At 36.3% G+C, this 19,127-nt stretch overlaps 2 protein-coding genes across 2 annotated transcripts in view; one reads left to right on the forward strand and one right to left on the reverse strand.

Annotated features, from left to right (window-relative positions):
* Window positions 1-12: 12 nt before the first annotated feature.
* arhgap20 (Rho GTPase activating protein 20) lies at window positions 13-14,196 on the reverse strand. Its single transcript, XM_052148785.1, has 15 exons — window positions 13,966-14,196; window positions 12,597-12,679; window positions 10,022-10,189; window positions 9,058-9,207; window positions 8,904-8,945; window positions 8,722-8,806; window positions 8,549-8,626; window positions 8,395-8,461; window positions 8,001-8,153; window positions 7,532-7,722; window positions 6,696-6,860; window positions 6,392-6,522; window positions 5,162-5,342; window positions 4,948-5,059; window positions 13-3,970 (listed from the first exon to the last, which is right to left on the reverse strand). The coding sequence occupies exons 1-15, from the start codon at window positions 14,038-14,040 to the stop codon at window positions 2,661-2,663; spliced, it is 2,991 nt and encodes a 996-aa protein (XP_052004745.1). The 5' UTR covers window positions 14,041-14,196; the 3' UTR covers window positions 13-2,660.
* Window positions 14,197-16,876: 2,680 nt separating this feature from the next.
* The window catches only part of rnf17 (ring finger protein 17), a 78,142-nt gene continuing 75,891 nt past the window's right edge, over window positions 16,877-19,127 (forward strand). The window contains exons 1-2 of the mRNA XM_052148354.1: window positions 16,877-16,931; window positions 17,155-17,270. Coding sequence (XP_052004314.1) covers window positions 16,877-16,931; window positions 17,155-17,270 — 171 coding nt within the window. The remainder of the gene's footprint in view (window positions 16,932-17,154; window positions 17,271-19,127) is intronic.

A 19,127-nucleotide genomic window follows, 5' to 3' on the forward strand; every position in this document is an offset into this window, starting at 1 on the left:
TTATATGTGCCATTTTAAATGATTTAAAATAAGCAAAATGTTGGACTTGCATTAGGAAGGACACAAAACCTTTAAATACTGCAAAGTAGTGCTCTTATAGTACAATAAAATCCCTTATCTTTTTTGGTCATAAATCTATGGGAGCATTTACAGAAAAGTCATTACCATGCATGCTCTAAAACATTTTATGACAACAAAAATATGACCAAAATATAGTGAGTAATCAAGCAAGCAAGCAAGAAGTAACAAAATGGCAAGCAAATAAAAAATGTATTCTTTAATATTTACATCATTGGGTAAAAATTGTTGTGTCACAGGTACATAAAAATTATTACAAAAAACATGAATATCAATTGACGTGAATTTTATTTTGTGGGTGCCATTTTCAAACATTTGACTCTTCAGCATGGAATCCCTGTTCACCCCTTTATCTTTTTTCACCAAAAATGAGAAATCTCACGTCATTTACTCACCCTCATGACATCCCAGATTTATATGATTTTTTTATGCAGAACACAAATAAAGATTTGTAGAGAAAAATCTCAACCCTGTTGGTCCTTACTATGCAGGTGAAGGGTGACCAGCCCTTTAAAGCTCAAAATTCACATAAATGCCACAAAAGTAATCAATAAGACTCCAGTAATTTAATCATTATCTTCAGAGGTGATCCGATAAGTGTGGGTGAGAAACCGATCAATATTTAAGTTCTTTTTTGCCATATATCTCCACTTTCACTTCATGGCATTGGTGGAGATTTGCAATAAAAAAAAAGGACTTTAATATTGATCTGTTTCTCACCCACACCTATCAAATCGGTTCTGAAGATATGGATATAAGCACTGGAGTCTAATTAATAACTTTTATGTGGCCTTTGAGTTTTGGAGCTTCAAAGGTCTGGTCACCATTCATTTGTGTTCTATGAACCAACAGAGCTGAGAGATTCTTCAAAAAATCTTTGTTGGTGTTCAGAAGAATACAGAAAGTCATGCACATCTAGAAAGGCATGAGGGTGAGTAAATGAACTGAGAATTTTTATTTTTGGTTGAACTATTCCTTTAAGGAGGCACCAGGGTCAGCCATAAAATTAACATAATTTACTTTCTTCATGAATTTATTATATGTACATAAAACAGATTAACAACAAATAGAATTCAGTCTATTGGTTGCCCTCATAATGCACTATACAGCGTTACAGACGTTCCGGAAGTAAAAATCCCATACAATTTTTCCTCTGGCAAATACATTTTTAATGATAAATTATGAACCTTTGAAGACAGATCTAACATGCATGAACGGTCATGAAAGATGGTTAATCAATTGAATGTGTTTCTGTTGAAGCAATTTTATCTTCATTCTTTAAAAATGGTGTTTAATAGAATTCCTGGGGATGAACTACTCTACCCATGATCCTATAGATTAAAGAACCAATAATCAGAGAATAGTGGCCAATAAAGCATGCCAAACAAACCCTGCAGCAACCGCCCACTTGCATGGTCTTCCTACACTCTAAAACTATACATTTCATAAATATTTGAATATTTTGCAATACAATGATAAAATGGTGTTTCTGTACTTAACTATACCTTAAAATCAATAGTTTTAAAAACTTGTGTTTTTAATATGATTACGTCATTCGCAGTGCTTCTTTGGATTGTTGTTCATGCCTTATGAAACACTGTAAGTACACGGAAACTCTTGTACCTTTTTTTAATTTAGTTGAATTTCAAATGCTTTTTACTTAAAATCAAAGTTTGTAATGTTGAAATTCACTTCAGAGCTGGGTGGTTTGATTCATGTCCTAAACTCTATTATGAAGAATGTTTTAAACATTTTTAGAAGAAATGAAAGGGTAAAATACTTCCGGAATCCGAAACCAAGATGTCTAAAAAAAGAAAATGGGTGGGAATAGGGAGCGATTTATCAGACTGTTATATAAAAGCTAAATATTAGCTGATGAAAGTAATCTCTGACTGGTTAATAACCACAAAATTCTATATATTTTTTTTCATCTTGGACGGTGAGTGTAAGCAATTGTGCAAGACTGCAGCAGATTTTTTGAAGACACGTTAGAGGCGGTACTGCAACAAACCATTCTGCTACCTGAAGTCTCTCTCCTGTTGAAAAGAATAGGGAACCCGAGGCTACCATGTAAAACAACCTTTTGTTATTTCATGTAAAGGACTTTTAGTTTTATAAAGACTATAATGAAAATGATTCGCACTAAAATGGTGGAGACAAGATAATAAGCCGCTGCTTTCTTAAAACAAGAAGAGTGTGTAAAGACACCGCAAAACCTTTCAAAAGCATCTCGGCACCAAAGGAAACAACCAGTAACCGATCAAAAAAAGCACTGACGTAATATATTATACTATGAAAAAAAAACTGATTGAGTTTCCCACAGAGATCAGACATAGATGGCAAATGTTAACTGCACATATGTTTATTAAATTAATTGGCTTTTGTTAGTATAACTGGTGCTTTCCTTTGGGTGCTTGACCTTTCCCGTGAACTAGAGCTCCTGAGCACCCACGGGATGTTGCACTTAGTGGGACTTGTGACTCGACTCAACTGAAAATTAAGATTTCTGGCATATGCAATTTTTTTTTTTAAATGCAAGCATCATTCAATTTAATAATCGAAGACATTTTTGTTTTAGAAGATCAAATAATCCATTCAAAATCCACTTGGCTTGAAAATCTTGGCTTGGCTCCTCTGTCACCAATCCACAGGCTGTTACTGCAACACTTGAGTCTATGGCTCTTCCCTTCAGCGTCGTGCTCCGTCATCTTCTTTCTGAGAGAGGAAGCTTCCGAAAAAGAAACCCAGCCTGTTTTTCTGGTGGGTGGGTGCAAATCAAGTCCTTTAAACCTCCACTGCCGCACTGAGGGGATACTTGGAGTCTTGGAGTCTGCAGCTGAAATTGGCAGATTCTGTTCCCTGACCCTGTGCACTGTCAATTTACAGCTCTGTCCATAAAACATACTCTGTGGTAACATGAATTCTGTCTTGGATTTGACATTCCTTAGGTCATCCACAACACCTGTGTCACTATCAATGCATAAAGACTTGAAATTCTGAGGAGCAAGGGGCACTTGCTGGTCTTCAAAATGCCCCCTGTAGAAAAGGCTTCTTTGATTTTGCAGTAGCAATGTAGATCTTACAGGCATTTGTGTAGTAGTCAGTAATAATGGTTTTCTGTTTAGGTGTAGTAAGGCCTGCTGATAAAGAGGATTGCTGGGCTTGGAATGTAACACTTTAGGATGTAAACCCCCTTCAAAAGGATTGCCGTCCCTCTGACAAGCGGACAGACACATATTCTCATTCTGCAAAATGATTGGGTGTTTATAGTCAGATTGTCCCTTGGGTGGAAAGTTCTGAATATGTTCTTTAAGGCAAGAGCTTACATGATCACTGGACTGAGAAAAGATGCTGTCCATTGAACTCACAGGTGAGCAAGTTGGTGAAGTCACTGGGGATGACAAACTGGAGGAAGGGGATTCTCGATGTTGTAGGGGAGGTGGAGTTTGCTTTTCCCTCTCACTGTGACCAACTTCATCTGTTCCAGACATGAGCGTCAGTTGTTGAAAGCTGTATTCCAATAACACACTATCTTTGACTTCATTGTTTGTAGGTCTCTCAACCTCTTTGAATTTTCCTCTTTCTAGAATTAGTTTCTGCTCATTAGACTTCAAAGCATGGCCAATGGCAGACACAGAGTTTCGATGCCATTTATGTGATCGGGGCTGACGCACCGCGGGTGTGAAGTTCCTGATTTGTGCCAGTGGGTTGGAGGACTCTGTCTTCACATCATCATCTGGGTTTTCATGATCACAATCACTCAGTGCAACCAGTGAGTCCATACTACGACTCTTTTTAAGAGGGAAGGACTTTGGAATGTCTTCTATATCAGTATTAACCTCATTCTTTAGACTGTCATAACCTGAGTCTGACATTTGCTGCAAGGACCCAACTAGAGGTAGAAAAATAATAAATAAAAAAAACAAAACATTTTAAGTTTGTTTTGAATCTGCTGGTGTTGCTTTAAAGGTGGTGTGAGCAATGTTAGCCATTTTGGAATGCCACACTTCAGTGTAGTGTAGTCTAAGTTCCCAATAAAGAATCTGACAGTGACTCAGTCACATTTTTGTTGATTATTTCAGGGCATCTAATTCAGCGATATCTGTCAGATAGTAGGGACATTTTCTGCATGCCATTCCATAAAACATTGCTTACAGCAACTTGAAGGAGCTATTCCTAACTGATTTGTTGGTGTAACCCAATTTAGTCAGGTTGATTTAGTTAGATCAATTAATTTTTAAATAAGAATAAAACAAACAGGGGGCCTGGGTAGATTAGCTAGTAAAAACGCTGACTACCACCCCTGGAGTCACGAGTTTGAATCCAGGGCGTGCTGAGTGACTCCAGCCAATTCTCCTAAGCAACAAAATTGGCCAGTTGCTAGGGAGCGTAGAGTCATGTTGGGTTAACCTCCTCGTGGTCGCTATAATGTGGTTTTCGCCCTCGGTGGGGCGCATGCATGCCGCGGAGAATAGTGTGAAGAAGCCACACACGCTATGTCTCCGCAGTAACACGCTCAACAAGCCACGTGATAAGATACGCGGATTGACGGCTCAGACACGGAGGCAACTGAGATTTGTCCTCTGCCACCCAGATTGAGGTGAGTCACTATGTCACCACAAGGACATGGAGCACATTGGGAATTGGGCATTCCAAATTGGGGAGAAAATAAAAAAAGAATAAAACAAACAAAAATATTATTTTTTATTATTATTATTAAGACTATTTTAGATTTTTTATTATATATACAATTTTAATGTTACCACATGAAACACATTGTTTAGGTTAACAACAGTGTTTTATAACAGTGTTATAAAGTTTTGTGTGAATTTGTGTTAATAAATTATGTTTGCATTTATTAATAGTAACCTGATCCATTGTTGCTTCTGTTGTCCTCAATCAAATCCATTAATAGGATTACAACATCATCCCCAAACACAGCACAGCAGTTGTCAATCAAGAAATGCACAAGGTCACACACCTGTTCACAGATTACATTTGCATTCATAATTTGTTTTCTAACATACTAAGCAGGTATGATAAAATATTGTTAATATTTATTAGGTGTTTCACTTGTGCTCACCTTTTTGACATCTTTTTCCTGAGGTTGTAGATTGTTATTCCACAGACAACTGGGTGCAATACAAACTGCCAGATTAAAGGAGGTCATTTGGTTGTGCTCAGCATTGAGCTGTATGTGATGCAGCATAGCCATGATGTGTCTTAGTAGTAGGAGATTCTCTTTAGGCAGCAGCTGAACAAGCCTATGAACATAAGCAAGTCAAGACATCTAAATGTTGCAAGTCCAGCACAATTCAGCGAATAAAGCATTCAGGATCTTCATGATTGAAGCAAAGGTGAGATATCATTATCCTTTATAAAAAAAAAATGGTAGCATGCAATTTCTTTGCTAAGGATTTTATACATGGGATGGCAATTATATCTTGAATTAAACCTGTTAATTTAGATGTTACCACATGAAGCGCATTATTTAGTAACCTGATTAAGATTAGATAGTAGTCTGAGCCTTTTTACATTCACACCAATACATTGATAACTACTAAAAATCTAAAAAAAAAAAAAAGACATACCAAGAGAACCATGTTTACATAAGATTGGAAATAATCTAGTAATTCTCTGCTTTTGATGTAAAAAAAAAAAAAAAAGGCTGGAAACTGGGGTAATGGGAAAAAATCTACCCATGTTGATCGATTTATTCTTAAGCCATTTATGACTTTACACTGATAAAGGATCCGTTTAATGCGTTTACATGACCACACATGTAAGCATAATAGTGTAAGAACGTGCATGTAAAGAAGTAACTGACACTAATTTATTTGTTTAATGTTTTTTTTGTCCAAAGTAAGTTAAAGGTCCTGTCCACCTGGATTAACCTGAGGTTAGAAGTTATGTTTTTTTTTTCTTTTTTTTTTTCTTTTTTTCTCTCCAATGTTAAAGGCCCCATGAAATCCGTAAACAATCGTGGTTTGTCTAGTGTTGATGTATTTTCTATTGAAACAAGAAGTTTTGATGTGACATTGTAGGGCTTGTCCCTTTTTTGTAAAGGGCCAATTGACTAGTTGTCTCACAACCAGAACCATTATTTGTGAATTACTAACTGGTCAGATACCAACAAGAAGTACTATACTACACCATCCCTAAGCAAAGTGCCTACTAAAACCTAAATGTGTTTCAGATGTGCAGTAACATCATAACCTTGATCAACTGTCCAACATTAAAAAGGTTTTATCCCACATTACTGAATTGCATTGCAAAACATAATTAATTAGTCTGCCATGAAGTGGCACTTTACCTCTGAACTTCCTGTAGCTGGTTCCTCTCCGTCATCTGTCCATTTCTCTCTCTATCTTGCTCTATTGCTCTGAGCCACTGCTCAAAGAGCTCATCACACAGCAGGCTGCCTGGTATATTGCGTAAGAAATCCTACCAATCAGAAATAAAACAGATTTAAGGACACGTAACTGGCATCATCCTAGTACAATCAACGTCTTGACTTATAGTACAGAGCTACATTACAGGCCTCTCTTTAATATCAATTACTCTCAGAAAAAAAAAACTGTACCACACATTGACGTACACATTTGCCCCCTGTATACCTTAAACACTGCAGCGATAACAAATACAGATTGTCCATTCAATGGCTTTTCATGGTGACCAGAATCAAGCTTTTCTCTAAGCTCTCGACAAGCCTTCACTCCAGCAGAACGCCGGAATATTCCACACGTCACAGCCCCCTCATTGCGCAAACACATCAGCATGTCCTTTAAGAAGAAAAGGTGGAGATTGCTACCTGAGTCTACCCCTTAAAATAGCTTTTGTTGATGTAACCTAATGAAGCCAGGTAGATTCAGTCATATTACTGTAAATAAATATTCTTTTAGACTTAAATACATTCAATTTATATGTCACAACAAGAAGCTAATTTATGTTACCTAGATGTTACCACATGAAGCACATTTTTGTTGCTGACAAAAAATGTTTTACAATGTACACTGAAAAAATGTTAACCTAAAAAAATTGCTTCATGTAATAATTTTTAAATACACTGGTTTGACAAGTCAAGTCAAACCATTTGTTTAACATCACTGAATCAACCTGAATACATTAGCTTACACCAATGAAACTAATTTTAAGGGTTGCATAAAATGCATTTTGGATCACATTTAAAAAGTGTATGAAACATCTATCTGTCATTTTAGATCATTTCTGAATCATTATGAAAAAACATGCAATGAATTGATTTTGGGGTGAACTATTTAAGTTGCTTTTCAAAATTATTTAACAATGACATTTTTTATTGTTAAATTTATACCACTTTAAAATTATTATAATGTTATTGTAAATGTTACAAAGTTTATTTTTAGTAGTATACAGCATCAGTCGAACTTTGCATTTGAATTGCTTAAATGTCAGTGTTTTCAGTATTTCCTACCAAAATAGGTGATGGCAGGGTATTGTCATTTATCACATCATTCAGTGGACGACCAAAGAGATGAGCAGAATTTGATGTAGTGATATGATCAAGGGAAATCTTAGATTCTGATTGGACATCCTGTTCAATGCCGAAGCCTCGTTTAAAAGGCCAGCTAATAAGAGACATCCTCCTCTTCCTCTTCTGCTCACCTATGAGAAATGAGGAGAGGGTGGGGGTATTAGTGACATTGATGATTCGATCATCTGAAGAAATGGGGGTGTGAAACAACCTGTTGTCTGATTTCAAGTTCAAATGTATAGCATTTTAATTATTACAATTTAATTATCAGATTTGTTCATTGTGTGTGTGTGTGTGTGTGTGTGTGTGTGTGTGTGTGTGTGTGTGTGTGTGTGTGTGGTATTTTTGCATACTGCAAAAATAATAAAATTGTATGGTACTATGCTATTCTGCACATAACCAGTCTCACCTGTTAGTGTGCAACTCATTCGTCTGGGCCTCAGACAGAACTGGCAATGAGTATCTATAGGCAAAAATGCCACCTGGCTGTGGAATGCTGTCACTGGATCTTGCTGCAGTGAGCGAATGCAGTTCATCTTAATGCTGAAAGGGAACTCATGACCTGGTGGAACACACACTCTTTACAAAAAGTACTCAAAGGTTCTTCAAAGAATATCATAATATTACCATGGTAAATGTGCAAAAAAAATGTATTATGGTGGTATTATGATGTCCAAAAATCATGATAATGCCTTGATCCTAATGTTTTTTTTTTATTATTGAATTAGGCTACTGCCTGCACATCTGTTAATAAACAGTTAAAATGTGATTCTGAATTAACAAAATATGTAATTATAACTTACCAATTAAAGGGTATGGAGTTTCATCTTTTTTTGAACATACCCACAACTGATAATCTTTGATCCCACCCTGTGTACAAAGACAACAGAAATGTGTATCATCATCATCAGTAGTAGTAGTAGGAGGAGGAGATGTAGTGTAGTCTTGATAACTTACTGAAAGCCCAAACTGTTGTAGTGCTCTGCAAATTACATCAGAAGTGGAATCTGTATTGCTGATGAAAAAAGTCTTTGCCTACAGAGAAAAAAGCAAATTCACGTGAATTTACAAAATCCAAACCAAAATGATCATTCATCATTCTAAGAGCAATAAAAAGCGTTGTTTCTTACATAGGCACAATTCCCAACATCCTTTGTAAATATCTTTAGTGGAATTATCTTTGGATCATCAAATTTTTTCTCTTCGTTAATACAACTAAATAAATAGAGGGGGGAGAAAACTTTAGACAAGAGTATTAATTTATTTGTAGTGGTAAAATTCATTATTTTATGGCAGTAATAAAAGAACTGACCATTCAATGAGAAAGAGCCACCTCTCTTTCTCTTCTGAAGTGCTGAAGAAAGTGAGACAGGAATAGACAAAACATCTTTGTTATTAACTTGTTAATAACTATTTATGAAAAAAAGATGTCAATGGGAAGTCCACATTTAAATGTGCGTTTGTACCTAAAGGTGGCTACACAGTTGTGAGTTGGCCAGCCCATGACAAAGCTCCTCTCATAGACAGTATGACCTTCACACACCTCATCAACACAGCTGGCCGTCCACATCTCACTTAGACGCACACATACTTTCTGCTTCACCTGCATGACAGACCTGAGATAAAAAGACAGTGACACCACTGCCCATACACACTCCTACATTGTGTAAATAACTATATTGTGGGGGTTTTGCATAAAGGGGGCATCATCATGGCAGCAATGGGATAGTACTCCACATTTGACATGATGCACACACAAGAATAAATGTCTTTCTTCTACTGAATACAAAAGTTAGAATATAAGAATATAAAAAATATTGAATATTTCAGTTCTGCAGGTCCTTACAATGCAAATGAAGCTCCAAAATGCACATGAAGGTAGCATAAAAGTACTGAAATATTGATCTGTTTCCTAAACTTATCATAGTTATTCTGAAGACATGGATTTAACCACTGAAGTCGTCTGGATTACTTATCTGCTGCCTTTATGGGATTTTGGAGCTTCAACATTTTTGCACCCATTTGCTTGCATTGTGTGGACCTACAGAGCTTAAATAATCTATACAAATCTTAATTTGTGTTTAGCAGAAGAAAGAAAGATTATGAGAGAATTTTCATTTTTTCTGGTGAACTAGCACTTTAAGAAATGTTTACATTGTGTGAAACTATTCTCAGATTAGCCAAGATCTGCAATCTAAATATGAACTCAAACATTTATCATCCTATTTTTCCAAGACCACATATAGTGCCATATTTGATGTATGCTACTGTATCATTTGTTTCTAGGTTTCTTTCTCCGATGTCTATATAGACTTGATACTAAGAACTTCAAGTCTCCTGAGCTACCTTTGAGCACAATGTTTTTTGTATGGTTCTGTCTCACTTTCTCCTTTGTTAACTGAACACCATCCAAATCTATTTCCTCCATACTTGGCTTTGGTTATGATGAGGAGATCTGTGAAGAGGAGAAGGAATCTCTCCTGGGTCTGAAGGCCCGTCTGCAGCAGCACATTGCCTTGGGTAATGAACTTCCTGGTAGGGCCGAGCAGAGACTGGATCAGGGTCCAAGGGTCCTGACTAACGTTAAATAGACAATCTCTGAGAAAAAGAGAGAAAAACGTCAATGGTCACACATCATCTTTTGTTCACAGAAAGGGTAATGATACACACACACATGTACAGACAGTTTCCCCAGGCCAGGCGTCTTTTGGTTCATGTTTGTATATGAAAACCAGTTGAATCAATCGGTCTGTAATTTATCAAGACGTCTGATGTATGTGCTCTTTCGCGTGTTTCACATTGAGTAATTAGCTACAAAAGTACACATACTCTTTAGACAGCTTGTCTGAAAACAGACAGCTCTGTTTCTCTGTGTCTCTCATTTCCACACACTCTCACATGTGCAGATAAGAAGGTTGTGAGACCACACATGTACTGGTTCTTGTAACGTCCCACTATTGTCAACTTTCAGTAAAATGCAAAAATATTCAGAGTAAGTCTTTTGCATGCACACAAACATAAAACTGTGTTTATGTGACATTGTGCTGCCTGGGTTTATTTGATAAAACATTTTCAGCTTATATTTTAGATTTACAGTATCTCACAAAAGTCCTCACATTTTTGTAAATATTTGATTATATCTTTTCATGTGACAACACTGAAGAAATAACACTTTGCTACAATGTAAAGTAGTGAGTGTACAGCTTGTATAACAGTGTAAATTTGCTGTCCCCTCAAAATAACTCAACACACAGCCATTAATGTCTATACCGCTGGCAACAAAAGTGAGTACACCCCTAAGTGAAAATGTCCAAATTGGGCCCAAGTAGCCATTTTCCCTCCCCGGTGTCATGTGACTCATTAATTTTACAAGGTCTCAGGTGTGAATGGGGAGCGGGTGTGTTAAATTTGTTGTCATTGCTCTCATACTCCCTCATACTGGTCACTGGAAGTTCAACATGGCACCTCATGGCAAAGAACTCACTGAGGATCTGAAAAAAAGAATTGTTGCTCTACATAAAGATGGCCTAGGTTATAAGAAGATTGCCAAGACCCTGACACTGAGCTGCAGCACGGTGGCCAAGACCATGCAGCAGTTTAACAGGACAGGATCCACTCAGAACAGGCCTTGCCATGGTCGACCAAAGAAGTTGAGTGCACATGCTCAGCGTCCTATCCAGAGGTTGTCTTTGGGAAATAGACGTATGAGTGCTGCCAGCATTGATGCAGAGGTTGAAGGGGTGGGGGTATGCCTGTCAATGCTCAGACCATACGACGCACACTGCATCAAATTGGTCTGCATGGCTGTCGTCCCAGAAGGAAGCCTCTTCTAAAGTTGATGCACAAGAAAGCCTGCAAACAGTTTGCTGAAGACAAGCAGACTAAGCACATGGATTACTAGAACCATGTCCTGTGGTCTGATGAGACCAAGATAAACTTATTTGGTTCAGATGGTGTCAAGCGTGTCTGGTGGAAACCAGGTGAGGAGTACAAAGACAAGTGTGTCTTGCCTACAGTCAAGCATGGTGGTTGGGAGTGTCATGGTCTGGGGCTGCATGAGTGCTGCCGGCACTGGGGAGCTACAGTTCATTGAGGGAACCATGAATGCCAACATGTACTGTGACATACTGAAGCAGAGCATGATCCCCTCCCTTCGGAAACTGGGCCGCAGGGCAGTATTCCAGCATGATAACGACCCCAAACACACCTCCAAGATGACCACTGCCTTGCTAAAGCTGAGGGTGAAGGTGATGGACTGGCCAAGCATGTCTCCAGACCTAAACCCTATTGAGCATCTGTGGGGCATCCTCAAACGGAAGGTGGAGGAGCACAAGGTCTCTAACATCCACCAGCTCCGTGATGTCATCATGGAGGAGTGGAAGAGGACTCCAGTTGCAACCTGTGAAGCTCTGGTGAACTCCATGCCCAAGAGGGTTAAAGCAGTGCTGGAAAATAATAGTGGCCACACCATATATTGACACTTTGGGCCCAATTTGGACATTTTCACTTAGGGGTGAACTCACTTTTGTTGCCAGCGGTTTAGACATTAATGGCTGTGTGTTGAGTTATTTTGAGGGGACAGCAAATGTACACTGTTATACAAGTTGTACACTCACTACTTTACATTGAGGCAAAGTGTAGTTTCTTCAGTGTTGTTACATGAAAAGATTTAATCAAATATTTACAAAAATGTGATAGGTGTACTCACTTTTGTGAGATACTGTGCATCTTAAGTTTTCTTTTATTTCGTTTTAAGATTACTCCATTCAGTTTGATTGAATTTAGTTATGAAACTGAAATGTGTATGGTAAAAAACATTTTTTGGAGTGATGTTCAGACATAGTAAAATATTGTACTGAGCATGCAGTCTTATGTTCACGTATATGTGTTATAATGTCAACACATTGTTAGGTTTGTACGATTGTGAGATGGTTATATTGTGAAATGAGTTTCAATAGATGACAATCAGAAGATAAGTGTGGGCTGGTAAATGTTGCTTTCATACCTGGAGGCTGACTTTGACTTTGTAAGAGCTTTGTTTATAATAATAGAGGGAGCAGACTGTCTGCGCTGGGAGAAAGGCTTCACCTTTGAGAAAAAGAATGAATAAGAGAAGGAAAGAGAGAATAAGAGAAAGAGAGAATAAAATATACATTGATATATATATATATATATATATATATATATATATATATATATATATATATATATATACACTTGAAGTTATCATGTAGCATCTCTAATTCCAAAGACGAAGGACAAACTGGTTGTATGTTCAAACCATCACCATAAATGTTTTAATTTCTACAATTTCATATGAACATACATGTTATCGTGTTTATCTTTTTACTTCACTGACAAATTCTGAAAAATATATTTGAGAGGTCATGGAAAGTTAAATGTATCTCTTCAAAATCCAAATTATATTCTTCAGAAATAAAAGCTAAAAATAATAAATGCTAATAAAAATAAATAAATTAATAAATAAAAAGTTAAATAGATAACAATAGCTAAAACGTTTGCCATTGTGTAAAATTAAGTTTTAACAATTTTGTTGTAAAACTTGTGGTAAAAACATCATTTTACAGGTAGCCTCATCCTCAATACATATTTTAAATTAATATGACAGGAGATGTTCCCAAGTGCATAAGGATTACAAGACTGCAAATTCAGCAGTCTAATTCATCTGTGATAATCCTAGCTATGTAAAAGGGTGGTGTCATGGTACAGTGATGGATCAGATAGTAATTGCTAAATTATTCCATCTGTTCTTTCTTAGAATACTTAACAGCAATGTTAAAAAATCTTAATACAAAAACAGGAATTTAACTAACATCAAAGTTTAAGTCAGTTTGTTGTTATCATGCATATATACTTCATATTCCACCCACATTTAATTAAGTGGTATACTTCAAGTAAATAAGCAAAAACGTTTCCTTTCCATTTATTAAAATGAAACAGTACTATTGCGACTTTCACTAATAGCTACTTCACCTATTTAAACTATTATAATATGTCAATTAGGCATCATTCCATTAAATATACACAAACTTGTATATTATATCAAAAGTGAATTCCCACAGAAACTGTCACAACTTAGTTGTGATCAATACATTGTTGTTTGTTTAACAAAATATTTAATAATAAAAAGATAAAATGTCCATAAAATGCCAAAGAAAATTTGTTGTTTCTGTGAAGCATGAGACATAATGTTTAATAAAGTCATCAGACAGAATATTTTACTAAATAGGTGAAAGTGCATGCGACATACAGTAAACTGTGTGCAAATCACACAAAACATCCCTTTTTGTGATATTGGTATATGTCCTTGTTTTGTGTACCAGACATTAACACATGCATATTGATTTACTTACATTGGAATGGTGGAAATTCGAACAACTACTGGTTCGGGTTCTACTCTGCCATCCTGGCTCTTGTAGTGTTCCCATTGTCAAAATCTTTGCAGGAAGCTTGCGAGTGTCATTTGGAAGAATTTTCAGGTCAATGCTTCCATATCATCCCCTTCTCCTCTGCCTCTGAGTTATCCTCACTCTACTTCTCCCCTTTTTTTCTAGTGAAGAAAAAAAATCCAGGGGTGTGCTCTGCTATCCTATTCTCCCCACAAGCTCCTCAAATTGAATTAGCAGAGCATCGTCTCTATCTTTCCCCTTGAAGGATAGAAGATTATGTCTGTGTCTCAGAGCAGGTGGGGGAGGATTTAAGAGTGGGAACTCAATGTTTAGATCTGTCTGTATACTACATATGGCTATAGTTATGAGAGAGGGAAGCATGTTTGTACCTTGTAAAAGAGATTTCTGCATTTGTGTTGCTTCTCTTTGAGCAATAATATATTTTGACAAATATTTTTTTAAACCACTGAACATATTCTCTTTCTCTACAATAATTACTGGACCTACTTAAGATTTCCCTCATACTTCCTTAGCCCTCCTTTCTGAGAGGAGTAAATGGATAGCCAAACTTAAGCCTCTTATCTCACCAAACATGGCCAGTTTGACTGACGGTTGCTCAAACTAATCATACCTTCCCTACCTGTTGTAAACATTATTCTAGGCATTGCAATTATGTCCTTTCATTGTTTCTACAGCTGCATTTGCTTAAAAGAGACAAATTGAAAACGTCATGAACAAGAACATTCTTTTATAATTATTGACTCATGCATTACCTGTATGATTGATTGAGTATGGGACGTTAAACCGAGGTCCTGACTCTCTGTGGTCATTAAAAATCCCTAGGGCACTTCTAGTAAAAGAGTAGGGGTTTAACCCCGGTGTCCTAGCCAAATTACCCCATTGGCCCCTATCTATTATGGCCTCCTAATAATCTCCATCCCTGAATTAGCTACATCACTCTACCATCTCCTCTCCACCAATAGCTGGTGTGTGGTGGGCGTTCTGGCGCACTATGGCTGCCGTCGCATCATCCAGGTGGATGCTGCACACTGGTGGTCGTTGAGGAGATTCCCCCTATACTATGAAAAGTGCTTTGAGTTTGAGAAAAGCGCTATATAAATGTAAGTTGTTGTTGTTGTTGATTGATTGAGTATGAGCTAAAGTGACTTGGTTATATGTTTTCGTTTTCTTGAATTTATAAAAATTCAACAGAATAATAGCATTAGTCACCATTCACTTCAAAAGCATATTTTTCCATACTGTACAGTGAACATAAATTGTGGCTGTGGCTAACATCTCAAATTTAACAAATCACACAAGGGAAATTTGGTACTTTGCACAATAAACATCCCCTTTTGCAGGCTACCGTTATGAAGCTATTATTAAACAACCCTTACTAGCAACTTTCTTCTTCAATTTGAAAATTCCACATTTTATGAGAGGTAGAGGTATCTTTGCTTAGCCCTGAAATTCTGTTCAAAGGTGCATGTTTGATATACAGCAGGGTGGCACTCTTTATAAACTGCCTTTCATCGGACCAGTACCCTCATGATAATAGTCAAGCCCAAGAATCATCAGATTGAATTAATGAAACAAGTACTCTGTGACCATTTAAAGTGAGTACAATAAATTATTTTGATTATTAAATGACTAAAAATGATTGGAAAGGCCACAATCATAAATCAATGACAGAAAAGTTAATATATAACACAGATTTTCTCTAGTATCAATGTCAAATATCCCTTCCTGTTGGTGACAATTGTTCACATTTATCAAACATCTCTTCTGCAATCCACAAACATGTGTTTAAGGTATGTCAATACTTCCTAGAATATATGAAGGCAAATAAGTAATCCAATAGAAATATCAAAGAAAGAATATGGATCTGTGTACAAAGATAACGAAAAGATGGGAATATAGAGAGAATGGCATGTGTCTGTCTGATAGTAGTCTATAATAAATGGGCAGGTCGGGTTATGAGGTGTTCGTACCTGCACCTGACAGGTTATATATACTGTGACAAATTCATTGTGACACTGCAACATTTTCTAGTGTGTAGTATCAGTTTGAGTGTGTGTGTGACTATGTGAAGCTTGAATGCGCACCTGTTTACTAATACTAATAATTTACTAATTTGTACAGATCCCTAATTGTAATAAAACAATATATATTACAATAACAAATCATACAATGTAAAAATAATTTTGGGTTGCTTAAAAGTTTTAGAAATATATCCTACGTTTTCTTCTCTCAGATATGAGGATTCATTCTAGACAATGTGCTACTGATGAGGTACTTATATCAATATTCAACAAGGAAACACTTTTCAAAAGCATCTTTACCCACATATTCTTTGACAAAGCTGACCATGTTAAAGTGCTATATCTTTACACAGTTTTTTTTTTTTTTGCACATCCCACATTAGCAAGCACCACTGTTAATTTGAGCCTTAATTAATTTAGATAAACTGACACATTTTCAACAATATAGATGATGTGGATACATTTAAAAGAGAAGGAAAATTAAAGCTTCAGGTCAATAGTAATAAAACAATGGCAAAATAACAAATAAAAATAAAATATATACAAAATAATAAGTGACAATTTGACAAGAAAAACTGGTCAAAATCCTTTATATTTTACAGTAAATAACGCAATGCTATATTGAACAGTTGTCATGTCAGATGATCGTCAGAAATGTCAATTAAAAGGGGGCTTCTGATTGGGAGATAAACATCGAAGACCACGATGAAGAAATAAAGAGAGCCCTGATTGGATATCAGAGCAAAGGCATATTTTGATTGGACGATTGGTGTGCGAGCTCATAAATCAACGTAGCAGGTTGAGTGGAAGGGATAGTTGAGCTCAATTGGAAAATGTCGGATACGGCTGTTGTGTGTAATATTTGTGGCTCACCGTACACATTACCTGGTAACAAGCAACACATCTTAATCTTTTTGTTGATGTAAAAATATTTTACGTTGTCACATTGTTCTTGTTGTGCTATTTCAGATTTTCACATTTTTGGCCCTATGCACGTGCAACACGTGACTAAATTATTGCCCTATAATTTCGTTTTTAATGCACTTTAATATTTAGTCATGTTATAGGTAACCTGATGTAAATGTTGATTTTTATTTATTTTTTTCTCCAGAAGATGAAGTTGTGGGAAATCTCCCGCACGTGCTCTTGTGCAGTCATATTTTCTGCATCAAATGCCTGCACGCGCTCGAGTCCCCACAGCACGTCATCACGTGCCCGGAATGCCAGGTGATGAATAAGTTCTATATTTATATATTCTTCTAAATAATCGATTTCTACGAATTCGTTCATTATTGTCTAAAATTGTAAGACCGGAAATGTTATCTTTACTTTGCTGTGAGTGTTGCTTGTGTGTTTATTGTTAATAAAAAGTGAACTTTCATAGGTGCATACATTTTACAAATTGTAATGCAAAGCGTGTATTTATTAAAAGAACAACAAAACCCCATCTTTTAAAATATTTAAAGATCAAATAATTTTAAAGGAGCAATATGTAACATTGACATCAAGCGTTTAAAATGGGTACTGAAGTTATCTCCCCCGCCCCCTCCTCCCCAGACTCGAAGCTCACTCGGGTTGCCAGGTTGAGGACACGCAATAGGAATAAGCAAACTAACAATAACTAAGTTTCCATCCAAGGATTTTTTGCACAAAAAGTTTTAGTACATCAAAATAACGCTGATGGAAACTTTAATTTTCACAGGGGTCGACATAATATTTTCTGTTTAACTATGTCCATACTTCAAAGGTCACAAAAAACTGCTTTTTAAACACTTTTTGTCTAGAAAATTGGCATTAGTGCAAAAATTGTGTCACATGACAGAATTTGCCACAATAATTAGCTTGTTTTAATCATGACAACAGTATACATCCTTGAAAGCCAATTAATTGTACTTGATTATAGATTCATCTTAACAGCGTATAGATCTGATGCTGCAAACATGACACTTCCAGGAGTACCAACACCGATATCTCATATCATGCACATCGACAAGTGCATGAAGAACAAATTAATGGCCACTGTTTGTGATTAATTCACGATAGCATCCGTTTATTAATTTTACTTTCTTTTCCACACCATTCAAAATAATAGACGGCAGTCATGGAATTAGCCCACAATAAAAAAAACATAATTTCTGTGCACAAAGATGTTTTAAATTAAAAATAAATACACAATAGAAGAAGAGCTTCAGTGTGCTTTTTCCCAAAAATTCCAAAATTCGATAAAATTATTCTTTATACATTTGAAAAAAATGCTGGCAAAATTCCCTGTATTTAGTTGGGCTAAATAAATTACTAAATGAATAAAGCATTAAATAAAATAATTACCCAATGAAAAAAAAAATATTTTTAGACCTATGCCTTTTCTTTACACAAACTTAAATTAGCCTTGCCCTGTTCTGTGGATGAAAAAAGTCGGCTGAATGACATTCTCGGAATGTTATACACCTTTTTTTTCAAGACTATAAACTATCAGAACTATTTGTCCAGTGCCAAGTTCACTTTCAGAAAATTTGCTTTTGAACATTTTAAAACTTTTAAATATTTTAAACCTAACCCTCTTTACCTTGGATCGCATTTACTGAGCTTCTTCAGAAAATTTTAATTGCATTATGAGACTAAAATTATTTTTAGATGACCATCTAAAAGTTCAGTTGGTCGTTAAAAGTTGCTGGACAAATATGCGGGACATAATGCAGTTGTGAAGGCGACGCTTCAGATGATTATTCAAAATAGCCTATTTATTATCAGGAATGTATCATATGTAAACCTTTATATTACACCGCTTAAATTTTTCTTTAATCGTTTTTCACACTGCATTAGGGTTGCAGCGGTATACCGGTTTCACAGTATACCACGGTTTGACAATTGACAGTTGTCATACCATGTACATTGTCTTATCTACGGTATTGAGAAAAAAATGCAACCGGACGCAGATTCTCACATGCGCTTGCGCATCTCCTTTCCTCCTTGTCTGCCTGTCAGACTCGTCAACTTGCGTCACACACACACACACACAAATGCAGTTGAGAAAATGTCAATAAAATAAATGGTTTCAATTATAATAAAGTATATGCTCAAATA

The sequence above is a fragment of the Xyrauchen texanus genome, chromosome 18 (genome assembly GCF_025860055.1).
Source record: "Xyrauchen texanus isolate HMW12.3.18 chromosome 18, RBS_HiC_50CHRs, whole genome shotgun sequence".
Classification (NCBI taxonomy): Eukaryota; Metazoa; Chordata; class Actinopteri; order Cypriniformes; family Catostomidae; genus Xyrauchen; species Xyrauchen texanus.

Bases quoted from the DNA above. Each gene is read 5' to 3' on its own strand.
- arhgap20 (XM_052148785.1), bottom strand. From the start codon at position 14,040: ATGGGAACACTACAAGAGCCAGGATGGCAGAGTAGAACCCGAACCAGT. The intron at 8,807-8,903 runs GTCAGTTCTTTT...CTATTTATTTAG, and splicing joins TGGCTCTTTCTCATTGAATG to TTGTATTAACGAAGAGAAAA. The intron at 7,723-8,000 runs GTGAGACTGGTT...CATTTCTCATAG, and splicing joins AATGAGTTGCACACTAACAG to GTGAGCAGAAGAGGAAGAGG.